This window comes from Aptenodytes patagonicus, chromosome 5, assembly GCF_965638725.1.
Source record: "Aptenodytes patagonicus chromosome 5, bAptPat1.pri.cur, whole genome shotgun sequence".
NCBI classification, from domain to species: Eukaryota; Metazoa; Chordata; class Aves; order Sphenisciformes; family Spheniscidae; genus Aptenodytes; species Aptenodytes patagonicus.
Genome location: NC_134953.1, coordinates 26,651,374 through 26,671,594, shown reverse-complemented (window position 1 = coordinate 26,671,594; position 20,221 = coordinate 26,651,374). Strand labels below are relative to the sequence as shown.

General features: G+C 42.7%; 1 protein-coding gene across 1 annotated transcript in view; it reads right to left on the bottom strand.

Annotated features, from left to right (window-relative positions):
• GRK5 (G protein-coupled receptor kinase 5) overlaps positions 1-20,221 on the bottom strand; it is a 175,385-nt gene that overhangs the window by 92,535 nt on the left and 62,629 nt on the right. Inside the window, exon 2 of the mRNA XM_076339118.1 lies at positions 12,801-12,896. Within this exon, the coding sequence (XP_076195233.1) occupies positions 12,801-12,896 (96 nt within the window). The remainder of the gene's footprint in view (positions 1-12,800; positions 12,897-20,221) is intronic.

Below are 20,221 nucleotides of genomic sequence, written 5' to 3'. Positions count from 1 at the left end.
TGTATTAGGGAGCTGCCAAGTTATCTGCAGAGGTCCTCCACCATTTTACCTCTTCCAGGTTAATTGTTTAATTAACACATTCCACAAGCTGTAGGACTCCTCACAGCTGAGGATTTCTTCTGCTTTGACACATGACCATGCTGGACGATGAGGGCATGGACAGTTCGTGTCAAATCTTGCAGCCCCCTGACCAGCTTTGCCTTGCATATGGACTGTGCAGCCTGGAAACGCATCTCAGAGCAACACGTGAAACCAACAAACTGTGCTTTGAAATTGGGAAGGAAGGGGAAGACAGCTGGAAATGTGCATTATTTAAAATGCTGTAGGATGAGAAACAGATGCTGGCATGGCATCTGTGGAGTTGCAAGTTACACAGCTTATGCTGGCAGTTGGCAAGCTAAACGGGTATCAAACCCACAGCTATGCAAAAACCACCACCACAACTGGCATCCAGGCTGGCAGAGCCAGCCAAGAGCGAGCAATCATGGGCACTGAAATATTCTCTCTCTTGCTGTTGTACCTCCACCCTGGAAGGGACCAGAGCATAGCAAGGGAAATCAGACTGCACCTGCCTGGGAGATAAACACAACATTTCCCTTTCAAGGGCTATCTGTGCATTACCTGTCACCAGGACTTACATTCACTTAAATGAAGGGAAAAAAAGAAGGAAGAAAAGCAAAGGGGTGTATTTGCTCTCTAATTCAAGTCTTGATGATCCATATCTCACAGGCAGAGCCTCCGGCTGAACTCCCAGTGCTGAACTCCCAGTACCTTCTCCGCTCTGAGGCAGTCAAAGGAAAGGGTTTCTGATCCCTCCCCAATGCATGTTGTAAGTGGGTTGAGTTGGCAGCAAGATGAGATTCCCTTCCTTATTGCTGCCTACCAAAAAGGGAAACCCTGGAAAACTGCCAGATCTGGGGACTTGTTTGGGAAATACTAGTTTGCTGATGGGAGGAAAAAAAACAGATGAGGCAGAATTCCACATAATTCTGCCAGCTAAAACATTGCTTTTGACTTGCATCAGTAGAAGGAAGCTATCAGCTAATTTACACAAAGGATAAAGGCTTTTTGGGAGACATGATTTAGCATCATGACTCCCCAGCACCTAGTGAGACAGAAGGCCAGTATCACTAGGGTTTAGGAAAAAAACCTATATTCTCTCCTTGGGGATGGAGAAGGACAAGTTTTCAACTGGTCTCGTATCATATGAGAAAAGAGAAAATAAAAGATGTGACCTACGCTATGAGTTACAGTGAGCATTTATGGTGCTCTTTATAGATTTCAAGCAGTCTATAGGTGCTTACTAGTAATTGATTGCAGGTGATGGTTACTTTCCATGTAGTTCAACGGTGCTATTGAGAATAAAACCCTTTCCTTTTTTTTGAACCAGGATGGCAGGTCTCCATCAGAGCTCCTTTAGGATTTGGAACAGAGGCCAGTGCCAGAAAACTTGCGAAAACCACAGGGCTACAGGGTGGATCCATGTCTTCCCTCTCTCTGTGCTGGCCCTGTTGTAATCCCAGTCTGTACTAATGCATGAAGCCCATTGCAGCATGCAATGGGAGTAACCACAACCTTGTGTGACCTTTGCATTGGCAGCTCCTCTGCAGAGTTTGAAACTTTGCATTGTCGCCTTCCACTCCTTACGATCTTACCTAAACAAGTTGATTTTTAACTCATAAGAAAGGCTCTGGCCCCCAAGGAGACTTTGAAGTAAATTCTAAAAAAGACATTAGCCCTAGTCATAGGACTAGGGGTTGTGCATGGCAAAGAACAGGGAGAAAAGGCTGTAATTCTCCCTCCCAGCTCTGACCACTGATTCATAGTCACACTGGCATAGACAATACTGGCATAGACAATATTTTTAGAAGGTTTGGGGTTTTTTTTCCATAGAAGATAATGAGGTTATGGCGGCCCACGGACACCCACAGTCTCCTGGGCAGGGATGAAAGCAGTCTCAGAAGAGTCTCTACCTTGGAGGAAGAAAGCCTCAGTGGAGTTAAGGACAGTCATGAGGTCCACTCCCAACACATGGGCTGCTTAATAGCTGCTCTTTTCACTCTGGCTTTTTTCTCCTCTCCCAAGCCTCAGGAATACTCCCACTGACTATGCAAAGGGGATGTACCCTTATTCACCTACAGAGTCATCATCCCCAGCCCACCTGCTCTTCTGTCTTCCATTCTCCATCCTCCTTGGGCACAGACCTGGGGCACGCAGAGGCCTTCAGGAGCCAACAGTGCTGGCCCGTTCCCACCCCAGGGACAGGTTAGCTCCATCCCACGTGGGGCCCAACCTGTCACCAGCACGGAGGTCTTTCCCAAAGATATCCCACCTAGTTACTCATGCTCAGGCTTAGCAGGTTCAGCCAAGGAGATCTGAAAAGGATCTTGCTTGAAGTGGCATGGTTGCCGGTTGGCTTTGGCTGTTGGAGAGCTGATCAGCATGAATATGTCATACTCTGCTACATTAAATCAAATATTCCATGCTATTCAGTAAGTTCCCCACCATACGTTTCTCTCTTTTGTGTTTTAGAGTCAATGTTGTACCTTTGCAGGGTGTCCTTACTTACTTCTTAGACCTCACTTGAGGCTCAGTGTGTTGAAGTCACTGCTCATGAGACAAACTATACCTATGCTGAAAGGTCAAATGCCATGAACGTGATACTCAGGTGCTGAATATTGTTTGTTTGGACTGATCAGAATATTTCTGAAGTGACTTACACCAAATTCTTCCTGTGCTCAAAACCATTTTTCCCAATAAGCCATGTTTACAAATGCCAAAAATATTTTGAACCAGGAGTTATGAAAGCCTGAAAGCACTTACTTATAGAGGGCTGTTTCAACATTGCAAATACTTATATGTAGTTGAGCCAGGTCCTGTTGCTCATGAGAACGGCCTTCACCAATCTGTCAACACTGCCTTGTCCTAACTTGTCCAAGTGAGAGCTCAGAAAACCAATGTGACGTGAAGAGACCCTCAAGGTGCCACTGTGCAAATATAATGCTGGTGCAGGGCAGGAGGATGGTGAATCTGGCAAGTACAAAGAAGTTTGTAACTTTGCACAGATTATATTTTTATAGGTCATTTAATACCATAGAGACTTCCCATCTTTTGGAATTAATCAATTATTCTTCTGGAAAGGTAGAAACCTTCACATTTTTCTTAATGTACTAAATTTAATTGTGACTTAAATGTCTTGGTCTATAGCATTTTTTAAGGATTAAAAGAGTTCAGACTTTTTGTTGAGCCATTTTTACACTGAACTTTACCAATTCCAAGACAACAGGGAGGTCTTCAACAAAATCAAATACCAATCTACCTTCCTCCCAAAACTCGGGAGTTTTTCCACAGTTTGCATTATACCATCTTGCTGTATAATTTTGTTTCCCTTCCCTACATGGGACTTTGACTCATCCTTTCCATTACTTCAGCTAAGAGACAACAGTTCAGGGTAGAGAGTATTTTTATTTTACTTGTCTTAGAATTCCCTGGCATTGGTTTAGCATGGTAAAAATGCGATTAAGAAGTAAATAAAAGTACTGCCATAACCAGGAACTCTATTCAGAAATGGTCTCATAACTACTGCTTCAACCCTGCCAAGTGGGGGTTCTATTTTAATATCAATATTTAGCAGAATTCATGGCCGTGTCCCAATTTCTGATCTACAGAGCACAAAGAAATATTTCCAACTATCACCTCCAAAGTGTTTTCAAAGCAGCATATAGTGATTATCTGAAAAATAAATGGAATCTCTCAATGACTTCAGGGATTCAGCCAAACCTCCAAAAATCAGGCTTTTAACATTCCCCACGTGAATTCCCCCACACTACGTCTCAAAACCAGAATTAAAAGTTATGTGTGGGATTACCCTAAAAGCTCTCAACCCTCCTTTCCTCAAAAGCCAGAAATCAAGGGCACTAGGATAATAATGGGCCAGATTTGCACTAAGGCACTTTAGCTGCGGTCTCGCCTCAGACATGGATTTACAAGGAGTATGAATACCAACCTGTTAACCCATAAAATAATTTTCAGTGCCTTATATTATATTTAAAACTGAAATATTGTATTCACATTCATTTTATTGTCCATTTGCACTGTCAGGAAAAAATAACTAAACCAGCGGAACTGAAGTGCACAGATCAAGGACCTTCACAACGAAGGAAAAAGTACACCTCGTGCCGAAGAAGTACACTTTGTGGCAGAGTGCTTCAGTAAAAGAAGTGCTACAAAGATAGAAAGTAAATTGAAAAAGGAAGTTCAGGATTGCTTTTATATTTTGCAGATATTCAAAATTGCATATATATATATGTTTAAAAAATGTGAATTTTACTTCACTCAAAATATTTTATGGACTTTGGGGGACTTTCATATAGATAAAGACTAACACTTATTTTCTGGTTTTAAGTAAAGAATCCTTTTCACCAAAGAAGGGCATTGGAAGGAGGAAGTAAAAGACAAAAATGTGGGGTTTCAGGTTTTAACCAGAATAATAACTCCACTTTTCTACTGCACACATTTCATTCAAAAAGCCTTTTTTTTTGTTACAAAATGTTTCAACCAGGGGCTCAGTCTCTTATGTTCATCTACACTGACCTGCAGCATTTCAGCGTGCCATACTTCTAGCATGACCGTTTCTAGCAAAGCCTAAAACAAAGCCCAGCCACAATCCTAGACACCTCTATAACAACGAGCAGAAGCCAAGTCAAAATAATGCTTCCTCTACCAACTACTCCAAATGAGTTATTTTCCTCGACAAGCATTAACTTAGGTTAACCCCATCCCTCCCTAAAAGCCTGAATGCATCCCCAAACGCAAGGATTTCAGGCTGCTCATCCCATAAGTGCACTTCACAGCATCCCTGTGTAGGTCTGGTAGATCTTTTCTCTCTCTTTTGCCTCCCCACAGTTCCCTCCTTTCATTATAAGAGGGCTCCTATACAATTTAATTTCAGGGAAACTTTCTCACTGACTCCAGCAGAGCTGAACAGTCAGCCAAACCAGAGGCTTGCTTTGCCCTGCCACCTACTTCTCATCCCTACCAGCAGCAAAGTTACAAGTGAGTTCAGCGGGGAGGAGTAACGTTTTATCATAAATGTAGCCCTACCTCTCATTCCCCATATCCAGCAAATGTTAAATTGGTTTTAAAATAAATTTCCTTAACAACCAAGTACTACTATTTAACAGGACCCGTGAGCACTTCTATAGCATTTTACAATTCCAAATCACTGCATAAGTATTAATTAGCCTTAATGACTCATATTACCTAATAAGATAATGAAAAACCCTGCAGCTCACAATATCTAGTTCTATTTTCAGTGAGAGATGAAATGGATCTTTTAAAAGGGTATATTTTCTTCCAATTCCTTTTCTGCACATCCCTGTAATAACTTCTGGAAATAATTCAAAGTGTGTCGTGGCATTTTTTTTTCTTCTTAATTTGCGAAGACTAATTTATTGAACCAAATACAGTCTTTTGCCACAAAATAAAAATACACAGGTTTAGTGATAATATTTCTTCCTTAGGAGGCTTTCTATTGAGTGACCACTGGTGTGGACTCACTGTTTGCTAAGGAGATGTGGATTTGCTGCCTGTTCTTTATGGAGAATAGCAACGTCTTTCTTGGTTTCTTTCTGGGTTGCCACTGCCAAGGTAATACTTAATGGATTAAGTCTTGTGAAATAAATTCTGTAAATAGAATGTGGGCTGAGATCATTTCAACTCATTTCCCCTGCGTCCCCTTCCCGTCCTGGAAGCTGTCAAGTATAAGCAGCCTGCAAGCAGCCTGTTCTCCCAGTGTTAGTCTTGAGTCTCACTAGATGCATAAAACAGCTTGTTTTTCACATACTTTCTGTGATGGCATTAAAAAAAAATGGCAAGAAAAAAAAACAACCCTTCTCAATTCCACCCATCACTATAAACTGGATACAGCTAATCTTGCAAGGGCACCAAACATTGCTCTGTTTGTCCATCATTAGAGCACTAGAAACCTATGTTTATGATAGAATTATAGTTGAATCTGAAGGATTTTAAAGAAAGGAACTGAACCAACTGTGGGTTTGTAAACAAACAATATGGTTTTGACATCAGCTGTATCATTTCATGTGCTGGAACAGTTTCTATCATGCGGCCAGTTCCTGCCCCTGCAGAGTATCTAATTTAATTTAGATGTATTCATGATATGGGACAGCATGTCAAATCCAAGAAACTACAGGGTACTGCTGAAGGCAAGGTCTATGCTGGAAAGATTGCATAAGCTGTACTTCGAAGGAGCAACAGGCTCAAGGAAGAGAGGGGAAAGTTGTGTCTACTGTAGAGGAAAGAAAAAAAGAAAGTGAGGGGGAAGGGAAGTGTACAGAGTGGGGACTGTCAAGGGGAAGGACTTTGTTTCCTCTCTAGAAATAAATCAGTTTGAGGTTTTTTTCTGCATTAATGTTACCCAAAAAAATCTGCATAACTTTTTCCAGAGCAATAAATCCTATCTGCAGCTTTTGGCAGTTCTTCCAATTTTGCTTTCAGTCCTTTTCGGGTTCCTCTCTCTCTGTGCTCTTTCTGTACTTGCCCCACAGACAGCCGCCACGGAGGACAACTCATCTGGGGAGATTTTCTGTTAGGTACCGCTCCAGCGTCAAAGGGACTACCCACACCACAGCACCACGACCAGCCCTTGAGTCCTGGCACAATAAGTGTGACCCCAAGGGGCAATGCAGAACCCCTACAGTAGGAGACCCACTCCAGCCCCTAAGCACAGGCAGCCTGGGCTGCTAACAAACACCTAGGTTAGGACCTGACACTTGGGTGATGCAAGAACAACAGCAAGGTATCACTTTGCTGTTGCTGATAGTGACTGAAATATATCTTATGCTGCAGTTATCTAAGGGCACCGATGTGGGAAAATTTATTTTCATACAGAGCACAATTCTGATTGCTGAAAAAAAACCCATCTGTTGTCAACTGAATTTAAAGGGACTCCCTGTGTGGATAAAATGAGCCTATGTGTTTATCAGCTTGGGCCTTACATGATATCAATTTCTCTGGAAACATATTTCAATGAGCAGTATAACAATGATACAGTATGTTGCCTTTTTTTTTTTTAAACTAGAAAGTATTTTCTACTCCACTGATTCCAGTTCCCCAGGTTTGCAGAAAACCTAGTGCCTCCCAGAGGTGTTGTAGAGCTCCGTGCTGGGTACTCAGCTCTGGCTGTATGCACACACACACCACCAGCACCTTCCCGACACAGCTACCCGTATGCCTACACATTTGGAAAGAAAATAGGAGACAATTCCCCTTGCTGTTATTTCGTGCCACGGAATCCTGACTACTTGTTGAAAAGCTATTTTCAATAAAAATGTAAGTTTTTTTTCCAAGGAAAGCTGATGCTTTCTACGAAAAAAATACTTCTCAAAAACTCTGGTTTTAGCCAAAAACATGAGACCAGCCTTAGGTGTAGTATTCAGACCGATACTATAAGACAATCACAGAAGTTATAACCAGTTGTGCTCAGTTATTTACAGTGGAAGGCAAGTTGCAGTTCTTTCCTTTGATCTATTTGTTGGCTTCAGGGTTACATTTCTAAACCTTGCTTTTTAATCACTGTAAACATCAGAGCTAAAGAATTTGGTGGAGAGAAAGTTGGCTACTTCTTTGTGTTTTTGATCAACCGGGCTTCTGATGCCTCCTCTTTCCCAGTTTCAGTGCCTGAGCTTTATGAGTGACACCACCACATAGTCTCAGATTCTGGGATCTGCACAAGCACTGTATTTCTTTGCCTACATCTCCATTCCCTGAGCAGACACAGCCCCTGGGTCTGATGCCGTCCTCAGCTGAAGCGGGGTGGGGTGCCACACAGACACATTATCCGGCGATGAACATCAATATGCCATGTTGTCACTTGATCTCTCAGAGGCAGCTTCCCTCACGAGTAAGCCTGGAAACTCACACTCTTCTTTTCCAAGACCCCTCACCCAAGTGTTTATCTCTGCAGCGCTGGCAAACCTCTGAAGCCAAGGAACCCAAGAATTGCTGTTGGGAATTCATGAAAGGTGTCCCAGCACCGTGGAGCGGAGCAGAGGTGCCCAAGCTACCTTTAGATGAGATAACTGGGGTATAGTAGCAGTCTTTCTGCCGCAGGATGGAGCTCAGTGCAGGCTGCAAAGCATTTCTAGGAAGCTGGATAAATACTCAAGCATCTCTCTGTCACTGATGTCCATACTGCTGTTTCTTGATTGCTATCAGCACCCATGCTGGCGGCTCAAAGAACCTCATTTAGGTAGGTCTGAATCCCATTGCAGAGCCTGCACCATCAATATGCCTCCAGGTACATAAATTCCAAAGTGACTGAAAAAAATCACATAGGTGAAGGTCTTGATCATGTCTGAAAAAATACAATACAAAAAAAGTGGGGGGAAAAAAGAGCCAGCTTTTGTAAAAAGTGAGCATGTGAACTCTGTGGCTTCGATTTTGTCCCACTTACTCTGTTCATCATCTCTACAAAGTGTTTCTCACACAGAAGTATATTTTTAACAACACTGAAAAGAACCTGCCAGAATTGGAAGCTCAAGCTACTTTTACCCTGGATAAATGGGACGCATTTGTCACATAAGAGGTTAAATGGCACAGGGAGGATTTTTTTTCTCTTGTTAAACCAAGTATGGCAAAATTAGTATTTATGGGGCTGATCTTTCTTACTGTGAAATCTCACTGAATATAAATATTTAACATGAGAAATCATCAGAGTTCTCCTTCTGCCTGAGTACAATGCACAACCAGCAACTGCTTTACTGAAGGAGTTAAAGTTTTCTGCAACAAATGCAACAAATCGCTCTATGCAACAAACAGCAGACACATTCTGTGGCAGTTTCCCCACAAACTTCAATCTATGGGGAAAAAAAATCTTGATTTATTATATAGCATTTGGACAGTTGCGAAAGAAAATTTGCCAAAGATCAGAATAATCAACTCTTTCACCCAAGCAGTTTTTTTATGGAAGAAAAAAGCACAGAATGGGTCTGAGCAAAATAAATAAAAATTCCACACTTTTAACCAACAGAACCTTTTGCGTCATTCAGAAATATTTACAGACATCCAGAATCTTTTATCATCAAAAAGACACTCTGGCCTTTAAAATTACAACTTTTTCTTACATTTTTGTTTACTGATGGCCTTTAAACTAGTGGGTATCCCTAACTTGTGGCATCTCTTCATGCCGTGTTTGTCAAATGTAGGGATTTTTAAAGCTGCGCCTTGCTATTTTTTCCCTTCCCTTGAAACATCTCTCTTTGGCTAAGCTATCATCTGTGAATTTTAAAGATAGCAGAACACCATCTACTAGCAGCATCCATCACATGAGTTATTGGCACTAGTGCATCAAACACCAGTTTCCATCGATTGAAAGGGCCGCTAATGCCAATATTAACCTGGAAAGGGCTAGCTGTTTTAATACAATTAAATACAGCCAGGAAGGGGGCTGCAAATAGAAACATACATTAGCCATTCATAGTATACAAGTATACATATACAAGCCCCTCTCAGAGCCCAGTAAAGGTATGAGCACAGCATCCCTGTTCCACTTGCCTATTTAATTAGCACACAATGAAGGCCACTGAATTTCCCTGCAAAAGGTGTTGCGTACTTTGGACAAAAAAGAAAGGGAAAAAGAAGTTGCTTTTAAGTGCAATCCAAAAAAATAGCTCCTTGGCTAAATGGCACTTTTAATAAAGATGTTTCCAGTGTTTGTTTATTTATCAAAAAAAAGTGTTTCTCTCGGGTGTTTTGATTTTTGTTTCTGTGCACAAGAAGGAGGGGAAAAAAGGGCTTTACTAAGCAAGTCTTTCAGTAAGACACCAGATGATGGATAGTCAAACACAGAGTCTCCTGTAAACATAGACGGAACCAAAAGGTATGAACTGACTCATAATTGTGTCAACACAGGTCGCAGACCCTTGGTTTATTTCAGCCTTCCTGTTTTTCACAGATTTCTTTTCACACTACACTATTTTTTTTAAGACACAGACTCTTTTCAGTACACCTTAGTGGGGTGCAAAAGCACACACGTTTTTACACCAAGATGTGGGCATCTACACGCATATGTAGGCTGTATTGCCACAATTACAACAGCAGCATTTTCCACCCATGGCTTAACGGCTGCATTAAGCTAAGCCATGCCTTTCTTCACAGCAGTCCATGCCCGCTCTAACTCAAAAGGTCCATCCCATCCCTGCCTCCAGCTTTTCCATGGAGGCTCTTGGGAAGCATCCAGAAAAGAGGAGTACAACAAAACCTCAACAGCCTAGTCCTCCAGTTCATGCAACCCTCTAAGACTCAGTGCGATATTTTTTAACATGTGCCAAAGTGGCAAGACTGTGTCTGACCAAAAGTGCTGGGAGGCTGACACACAGCAAAGAGGTCTATGATGAGCAGAACCTACCCGTATTTGTCTTGATCTCTAAACACGTTGAATTGAGGCTGTAGCCTTTTCCTTGTATAAAGTTGTTCTTCTCTGCTGGTTGCCTATTTCCATAGAGATCAGAGGAAAAAGCCTCTCTGGGGTCTCTATTTCATTATCAAATTTGATTGGCACTGACCAGTGGGCTAAGAAGTTGTTAGAGGAGGGACTGATGGGCAGACGCACTGAGCAGTTGGATCCCCTGCAAATCATAGTACATTCCCTCACAAAATCACTTGCGGAGACACCTTGTCGCCTGTAATCTTGAGATCCTTTTAGAGGACTTGCAGAAAATAACAAATGAAGATGGGTTAAAGTCAAGGGAGTTGCTCTTTCTCAGCAGAGACAATAAAAGAAGCAGTTTAAGGCCAGACTGCAATGACCTGTACTTGTCCCTGGATGTCCACGAGCCACACAGAGCCCAGTGCATTGGATCTGCACGTGCAAGGATCCATCCTGAGCACCTCAGATCAACCACAGGTGCAAACAACTTAATGCTATAGACCCATAGAGTCTGGCTCATCCAAGATGTGTCGGATCCCCTGTATGAGCAAGGAGAAGTTTATAAACAGTGACTGTTTGTCTGGGATGTTTCAACCTCAGCTAGATTAACTGAAAAATGGTAGAGCCAGCAAGGACAGATGACCTTACTCAGGCTGAGCAGTGCCTCATTCCTGCTGTAATCACATCCAGCTAAGCGGGAAGGCTACTCAATAAAAATCAGTCACAGAACAAGGATTTGGACCTTATTTTGCATTGTGTAAAAGTCAGTTGCTAAAATTCCCAGTCAACAGGTAATCTTTGCACTGAAGCCAAATCCACCAAGAGCACAAGGGCTCTTGCCCTGTTACTTCACCAATTCATTCACAAAAAAAATGCAAAACTAATCATATTTAGGACAAAGCTGACACCAAAAAAATGCCAGAAACAGCATTTCATAAACAGTAATCACTGGCAGACTTAATTTTTTTAAGACCACTCATTTTAGGATATTACACCTTCGTAAAGAGCAAGCATTTTATCTGGTGCCATTTTCCCCTGTAGGAACCAAGGTTGATGGAACAACAGAGAGAATTCCCTATGCAAATTACAATATATTAAGTTGGATTTGCTTCCAGCAGGTTCTGTACCTTCAGAAATTTTTCCAGGGTTTGTGTGTCTGTCAAGTGGCCATAAACTGGGAAAACCTACGCTCTGCTCTCCTGCCTCCCCCTCCTTTCTTTACCTCCTTTTAGCTCTACAGCAGTAGATGAGGGAAGCAAAGTTTACTGGAGACCATGAAAAGAGTTTCAAAACATTCCACATATTTTCTCTGCAAAAACACACTGTGAATTTTGAATGTATATAGTGCCAGGGCACTGTCACTCAGACCCCAGGAGTTCACCCAAGTTAGACAAATTATGCTGCCTGTTATCTCAGTTGTTACAGTTTCTTGCCTTTCATTCATTTGCTGCCAGTGGCTGGATTTTATGTCAGTATAGCAGAGAAAAGGAGCCTCAGTTGCTGAAGTTAACCTCTTGTGGTGAGATCAGTAATACTGGGCTTTCCAGTGGAGAATTCACAAGGAGATAGCTGCTAGCCTTGTTTGCCAAGGCAGCAGTCAAAAGAACGCTGAATTTTGGCAGGTATGAGCAGGAGAAATGCTGTGTTATGGAAATGGCCACTGCAGGCTCCCTTCCAAATCTGCAGTGTTTGACCCACATCAATAAAACAAAGTAATTTAAAAAAAATTTTTACATGTCCTATAAAAAACTACATAAAGTAGTGTTGTGGTTTGAATAGAGGATGGTACTGCTGAGCAAACCTGCCTGGCAGAGGGCAGTGGCTGCCGCTTCAAACATCATAACCAGAGTATAATTAATATTAACCTTCAATTACATCAGCAATCTCTCTGCTTTCATCAAGTCTCATTTCCTCCCTGATAAAGAGCTAGTTATTACAAGGGAATGCAGGACATGATGAGGGGATTCATTTCTGAATGTCCTTTTACAGCCACGTTGGCTCTGGTAGGTACCAAGTCAAAGCATCTGTTCCATATGCCAGGTATTGTCCAACTGTAAAGTCCCTTTGGCTCCTAGAGCCTGTGTACGCGAAGGAAAGGGCCTGGCCGCTGCCAGCCCCAAGCCCTGCCTTGCAAGTGCATTAGGCCAGTCCCTCCTGCCTGATCCACAGTGCCTTGTTAGGAACCAGAAAATGTTGAGTTTGCATGGCAGCATCATGGGAGGTATATGCATTGTATGCCCATCTCTAAACTGATTCCATTTAATGATGAGTACCTTTAACGCCGTTCTGCTGAACCAGTTTTGATAGCACGTTTTATTTACGCAATTCTTCCAAAGATGGGAAAAGCTCTTACCTATTGTTCTTCGGAGATCTTCACACTGGCTAATGTGAGGGAATTTCAAGATTTCCTTCCACTTTTTGCTTTTGCCTTTGCGTTTCCCTCCACCCCCTGCAGAGAAAGAAATATCAAGATTAGATTGCTTTGAGGGCATAGCACCATCCAGAGTTTACCAGCCCAGTCACAGTTCTTACGGATATCATTAATAATTAAAGCTGAGACATTGTGGGTAGATGTACAGATCAAGTCTGAGCTTGTCTGGGCTGACACAGACCAAGGAGGTAGCATCTGGCAGAAGACCAGGTTGGTAAAGGTTGGGAGTTCAGATGGGCCCATCAGGTCCAGTTCAGATGACAGTGCTGAACTGAGCATCTCCAACATCATCTCTGACCCAACTGACAGCCATTTTGCACGCGTCCAATAATCTTGTAAAATTACAGCTCACATCTTTTCAACCTGGATCTCCGCCTTCTGGTTTTGGGATGAGCCCTGATTCCATCCCAAAAGAAGTGCTGGAAACTGAAGACCAAGATTCAGTTCTTGCCAGCCATCCCTCACGTTACATATACTGCCAACATGGCATTAGCACTGATGTTACACACTCTGGTCACTGCTGCTTCCACAGGAGGCGAACAATGGGAGAAAATTAATGCAATATCCTCATGAAGAGAAAATCTCTTTTTGGTTCTTTTTTCCCCTTCTCACTCTTCCCTGAGATTTTTTGAACTGGACTGTCCTCAAGGTGAATGACCTAGCTGGCTTCCTCCAGCTCAGGCTGAATGAGGTCCAAGACCCTCAGCCTTTCCATGCTGATGAATCTCCCTCATCAATGTCCCTTCATAAATACCCTGCTGCAGGCATCACTGGCATTTCTAGGTGCCACATCTGAGCTCGCAAAGGGGGTGCCTTCTGCAGTGGGCTCTGACCAGTCATGGTAGTGTTTCCAGCATGCCTCACTTTGCTCCTTGCTGGGATCACTAGACGATGCAGTGCCTACGGGGTTAGGCTCCCTCAGCCCAAGCAAGCCTAATGCAGGCTGACATGCTGTGTGTGCTCTCCCCCAGTGTCTGCTAGATGGGCACTCAGATCTGAAGCAGCTCAGCCTAAGAGGACATTTTTAGATTTTTCTTGTCTTTTTTTTTTACTATCATTGGGCACCTTTTTACTCCAGCCCTCCCCTGGGTTTCTCTTTTATGCCTCCACATTTTTTATGCTGCCACATCAGCATTACTGCAGAGGGCAGGAGGTGCGGTGTGGTGCTGGAGGTTTCACTCCCAGCTCGTTTGTGTGCCTGTCCTGCTCGGAGGGGCTGCACAGCCACTGGATAAAGAGTATCCCTCCGGACGTGAAAGCCCAGATGCAGGCTGAGATACTCCAAGTCACTGTATTTACTGCAATTCAGTCCCTGCACAAAAAATCTGATTCACTTCAGTCTATTTCCCATGCGCTGGCACGTCGAATGACTAATTCAGAGCTGAGTTAATTCTGTAGAGGGGCTGGTAGAGTCACAATTGCAGACTGAGGGTGTGTTGGGTACTACATTAGTAGTACTAAATTAGGAGAGCATTGACTCAAAGGGTAGCAGACCATTACAGAGAAGACATGAACCTTGGAAAAAATTGCAAAGTATTGCTCTCTGTGGGGCATTTCAGATCCTTCTGCATCTCACCTTTTATTCCTTTGCTTTTGGTGACCAATGGTTTTGTTATTGCAGAGCTTGCCTTGAATTATTTTAAACTCCTTATTGACAGGAATTTATTGTATGTCTACATTATGCAAAGTAGAGTGGAGATATCTGCACTAGCCATAAAGGAACTAGCTTGTTTAGACTACTAGGAGTACAGCTATGCTACCCTTTCCAGGAATTAGTTTCTGGCAAAGCACAGAAAGCTGCGACTGCCTCCATGCTACACAGTATTACGCAACACAGATGTACCATTTGGGTCTATAATGAACTCTGGTTCAACCTCCCCTCTTCAGTGCATCCCAAACACTGCTGCTAAAGTCATTTCCTCTCCCATCCCTCCAGCCACAGTATCAGAGAGACTGTCTTGCTCTCCTCTTGCAGCATACAACCCTTGGTCTTCCAGGCTGAAGGTCTTAGGAATGCTACAAGTCTCTGAGAAGCATTTTGTGGGCTGGGGTGGGCACTGTGATGGTCCGTTCGGCAACTTTCCTGGAGCGCATGGCTCTGCTCTGGTCGCCAGCGACTGTGGGGTTGGATTCAGCAACCCGAAGGGTCCTCCATTGGCTTTTGTCTCCCTGAAAACTAACTCCCACAATCCTGTGCAGCTGCTCCTGCTTGCCAGGCTGCCACCTCCACTCACCCTTCTTCTTCTCTTCCAGGGGCCTTCCTGCACACTCCTTGGTGCTCCTGCCCTTATGCCTCATCACACCGTACTTATACTTCTCTGCCCCCTCCCTTCACACGCTCCTCCGGGAATGATCCTTCCTCCAGGAATTCCCATTTCCTTCTCTTTGCCAGTCATTCTCTTTGGCTGCATTTTCTTCCCTGAACTATTGCTTCATGTTTTTCCTCACACTCATTTATCTTGTAAACCTTGAGTTCTCTGCCTTGATGCCAAACCTCCATGGGAATTAAATGAATTAAGTATATATTTATTAGCACGAGGGGAGGGATGGAAAGGAAGGGGAGGGCAAGGAGGGAGGGAAATAGCTGGGCTGGTGTCAGAGCAGAATGATCCCTCTTTGACAGCCACAGGGTTTGAATTTTTCTGGATTTCTGGATCCCTTCCTCAGGCTGCCAGCTCCCAGAGCAGCTTACCCCACCTCCACGTACAAACATGTGCATCTCACTTCTGCCTGCTGCCTCTCCCACTGCAGAGACCCACTCTGCTCTTACCAAGGAATAGACAGAGGGGTGCTGTAAGGGGGCAGGCAGGAGCTCTCTGCTTAAGGTATGAGCAGGCACTGGAGGCAGTACAAGAGGTATGCAGCTGCTTGGGCAGCGGTGCCTGCTAGAACAGTATTTCCAATCGTTTCTGGACACAGGAGGCAGTGGGAATAAGCCAGATGAAAGCATCCTTTAGGCCGCATTTGCTCAACACTGGTACATCTTCACCTATTGAAGGTCCACCCTCTAGACGAAATCACTGGAGATTTCAGAGCACACCTGCTTCTCCAGCCACCTTTACAAAAGTCCTCACAAAATGGTTGCATCTTTAGCAGCATCAGGCTGTGAAGGGCATTGCAAAATAGCCCTTTGCTCTAAATGACAGCTCTGAGATTTGTGCAGAGACGAAATGATTCTGCTAAGCTGGGCCAGAACGTTTTTAAAATCCATTCGATGTAATATATATATTGATATATTTACATTGGATGATGTATTTCTGACATTAAATTTCCATCAAAACTGGAGAAGGGCTCTGCGGTCCCCTGTTACAACCGCGATCGATACAGCCAGCGTGTTCTCTTCTCTTTTGTGGCCATCCTCCAAAAATAAGCAGCCTTGCCTGATGAATCATTTGCTCTTAGCTGAGTGTGAAGTAGCGTTACTGTTTTGCCTGTGACGTCTTTATGTTAAAGATTCTGATCAACTGCTTTAATCGACCTGACCTTTCCGCTCTCAGCTTTTCTTGTGGAGCCAGCAGTGTTTGCTGGCTCCAAACGTTAATTCCAGGGGGTTTGAAGGACATAATGCAGTGAGGCAGCTGAGACAGGGTAAATTGTCTAGCAAAGCTAAAAGGGGAAGTTTCTCTGAATAGGTCAGTAATTGTGCAGGTTGCAAAGGGAAGCTTTTCACACATTGCCTTGATTGCTGCCTTTGCACTGTCTATTCTGGACAGGGGGATTTGAAATCTTCAAGGCAGCTTCTCAGAGCAAGACTTGACAGATGTGCCATGTTTTAGATGTGAGTTCCTTCATATGGTGTTGGAGGGTCTGACTGCTTTAAAATCTTGGTTTGCTGATGATGACAAAAGGTGAGCTCCCAGCAACAGCATGAAACCTCAGCTCCACTCCCTTGCATACACTTAACAACTCAGCATTTGCAAACCGGGGACTGAAGCTAATTCTCTAACATGTCAACCAGTCCTACAGGAAACAAAAGCATTTGCTCAACATCCTACCTACTGAAAAATACATGGCATTTTTCATATCATCTTGTAACGCTGGATGGCAAATCTAGCTCTGATCTTGCATGCAAGGAGGGAGACATAACCAGAGGCACACATGTAAAACATTTGCGAGCAGGAGCTACCCTTAGCCTAAGGTGCTTACTTTTTTTGCCTCCATTATTCAGGATATACTTATTCTCTTAACACCTACAGGAGGTTGGAAAGTACCTGCATACTGTTAAGCCAGGGAGATATTAAGTGATTTGTCCAAAATGACATGAGAAATCAGAGACAGAGCAAGGAGCTGAAGCCAAGGCCTTGAGCCTGTTAATCCTGCTAATGACAGGATCAAGCCATGCTCCTGCGCAGCTGATTAAAGATATTTCATAACACAGAATTAAACATAATGATGGGTGAATTCATTCCAGCACCATGCCTGTAGCGTATTCCATTCGTGCCTCATGCCACCACGCAAGGTGGCTTTTAAGCATGCCTAAACCGGCTTCATACTTTTGCTCTGTTCTTGCCCAAGTTGATAAGCCTGCATCACACCCCATGCTGCCAGGCCTGGCTAACCCAAGATGGCCAAATATTGTGTTGCCTTCAACTGTATTATCTGCAATCTCGTTAACCCACAAATTAGGTAAACTATCCACAGATCACTGAAGGACGACTATAGTTTGTGTCTTCCATTTTGCAACAGTAGCTAGGATCTCATCCAAGTCCTTCCCAACAAGAGTACAGAGCTCTGTCTGCTCTGATTGCAAGGCCTTGATTACACAGCAAGCGAAAGCAGTGAAACAAACTCAAAAAAATATTAAAAGTCCAAAAATCATGGTTAGTGTCCTATTTCCACTTAAAAGAAGTGTACATTTCTTCTCCCCTTCCCCTTGCCAGCCTTCCTTTACTCACTCTCTCCCATCAAAGTGTATGCAGCTATATGGTATATATGGAATTGCCGTATTAGATTAAACGAATGGTCTGTCTAGTACAGGACGGACCGCAGGCAGCTTCAGAAGAAGATCTTAGAAAGCTGTTTCTAAAGTATTTGGAAAGCAGGAACTTTCTTCCATACCTTATTAATTAGATATGGCTAACAAAACATGAAGGTATATTGCTTCCAAAAATGTCGTCTTCTTTTTTAGAATCTATGCTACTTAAATTCAGGCTGTTCTTATGCTCCTGGTAAATGCCCTGGACTGTTGAATGCCCTTTTGCCTCATGTGGGTGTGAGTCCCAGAGATTAACCGTATATTTGTGAAGGAAAAGAATACCAATTTTAAACTGCTTATTTTCCTGAAGTTTCTCTTCCTAATGAGACAGCATGAATAAAACTTATCAGCCCATCATTTTCCCCTAAGAATTTTTCATATCTAACACATCTAGCCTCTAAAGCAAACGGTTCCACCCTTCTTAGACCTGCTTCACATGGAAGTTCACCCAGGTTCACCATTCTTTCATATTAGTCCCACCTACACTCAGCTGTACTCGCAAATAAAAATTACTTGTTTTCAAAGAATGAAAGACACTGCTTGCTCTCTGCCTTTCATCCTGCCCTTCTCATCTGGGAAAGCAGAAAAAAACCCAGGAACCCTGTTTTATCCTTACAAGATCTTAGATGATACTCCTGACTAACCTCTGCTTAAAACAAGCACTTACAAGACCATTAGAAACCTCTTTATAAATCCCCTTCTCCATCACCCCAAGGAAAAGAAGAAGAGTATGAGGGCTGGATTTTCAAAAGCAGGTAGGTGTCCACCATCCACTGGGACACAATGGCTCTGCAAACCAGTCTTTAGAGGCTCGCGTTTATAAGATACAACAAAAAGTCCACAACATGCCCTCAAAAGAGAATCACATTACATAGCTCCTCTTACCAATGCTAATCTGTCTTTATCTCCTGCAGCCTTTTTTGATGAACGTCATTCTCTGAATAGTCACAGACCATGATAACGGTTTTGTGCCCATCTTCCCTGCTGTCACGGCATGTTTGCACATAAATCATCTGCATCTTGCTACAAATACATAAGCCTAAAAACTGCTGAGTAAAACATCCCATTGCTTTTTGGAAATGAAGAGCAGATGTATTTCATGTTTAAGCCTTCAGAACCACAGAGATGGGAACTTCATAAGCAAAAATGCAAGCTTCTCCCCAGCAGAGTCAGGCTGGCTTTGCAATCTGGTTACCAGAGGGCAAAACATTTTGTAGACAACTGGCACCTAAAGTCCTATTAACGTTGGCTTACGGAAGTCACTGTTCATAAACAAGTATTTATTGCAGGAATATCTACCTATTATTTAAATAAGTAAAGTAAATACTGATGAGTGGCTGAAACATGACTTTAATAACACATTTTATATGTTAATATTAATGTCTATGTTAATAATATGCTTTAATAACATCCACTGCCCTGAAGAGACAGAGGAAGCTAAGGGATTAGTCTTTGAAGACTGATCCTCAGGGCTTGACTATCATATGTCAAGGCCATGTTGGTACTACTTTAGGAATATAAAGAAGCCTTTACATAAGCTACCTTTATGTCTGGTCAGAGCACACTGAAAAAAACACTTAACTAAACTGAAAAAACACGCCTTTAATTTTTTCTGTTGGTCTCGAGTGGGCATCCCACATTGTGGCGCTCTCCATAGAAGTCTGCCTACATCCTCCATTGGATATTTTTAATGCACATTTGAGATTATTTCAACATGGCAACATGAGCAGAAGAGACAATGCAACAAGTGAATCTGGAGCCACTGTGCTCCTTTGGAAGCTGTTTCTGGACCTGTAAGGTCTCTTGGAGGAACATGCAGAGGCTATGATGTCTGAACCTGGGGAGTATTAAAAGATTTTGTCCATCAGTGGTGTAGGTAACAGAAAACATTTGTCTGTAACACTTCAGCATCGATGAATTACTATTACTATTACTCCCATTACTATGGGAGACCAACCTTTTGAACAGAGCTGTTGAGAATCAAGGTTATCACCCTGCTACAAATGCTAAATATCTCAGTGGAGTTTTCCTCCAAACTGGAGCTGAGAGTCAGTATTTCAAAGTTCTACAAAATTCTGATTTAAAGACACTAAACCATTTCATTTTGATAACATTTGAGTCATCTCAGTTCTCTAACGTCAAAACATTATCATAGAACATATCAAATAGAGTATTAAGATATATTATATCATTGGAACAAAATGGGTACGGTAAATTGACATTCTTTACTTTGTTAAAATGATGTTTCTTTATTGTCAAAAAGAAGCTAGAAAAAGCAAATCCTTTTTTCTTTTAAGTAGACACTTTCCTGCAAACCCTTTCATTTTTGACAAAACTTCATTCTCAGAAAGGAAGATTCTTTTGTCAG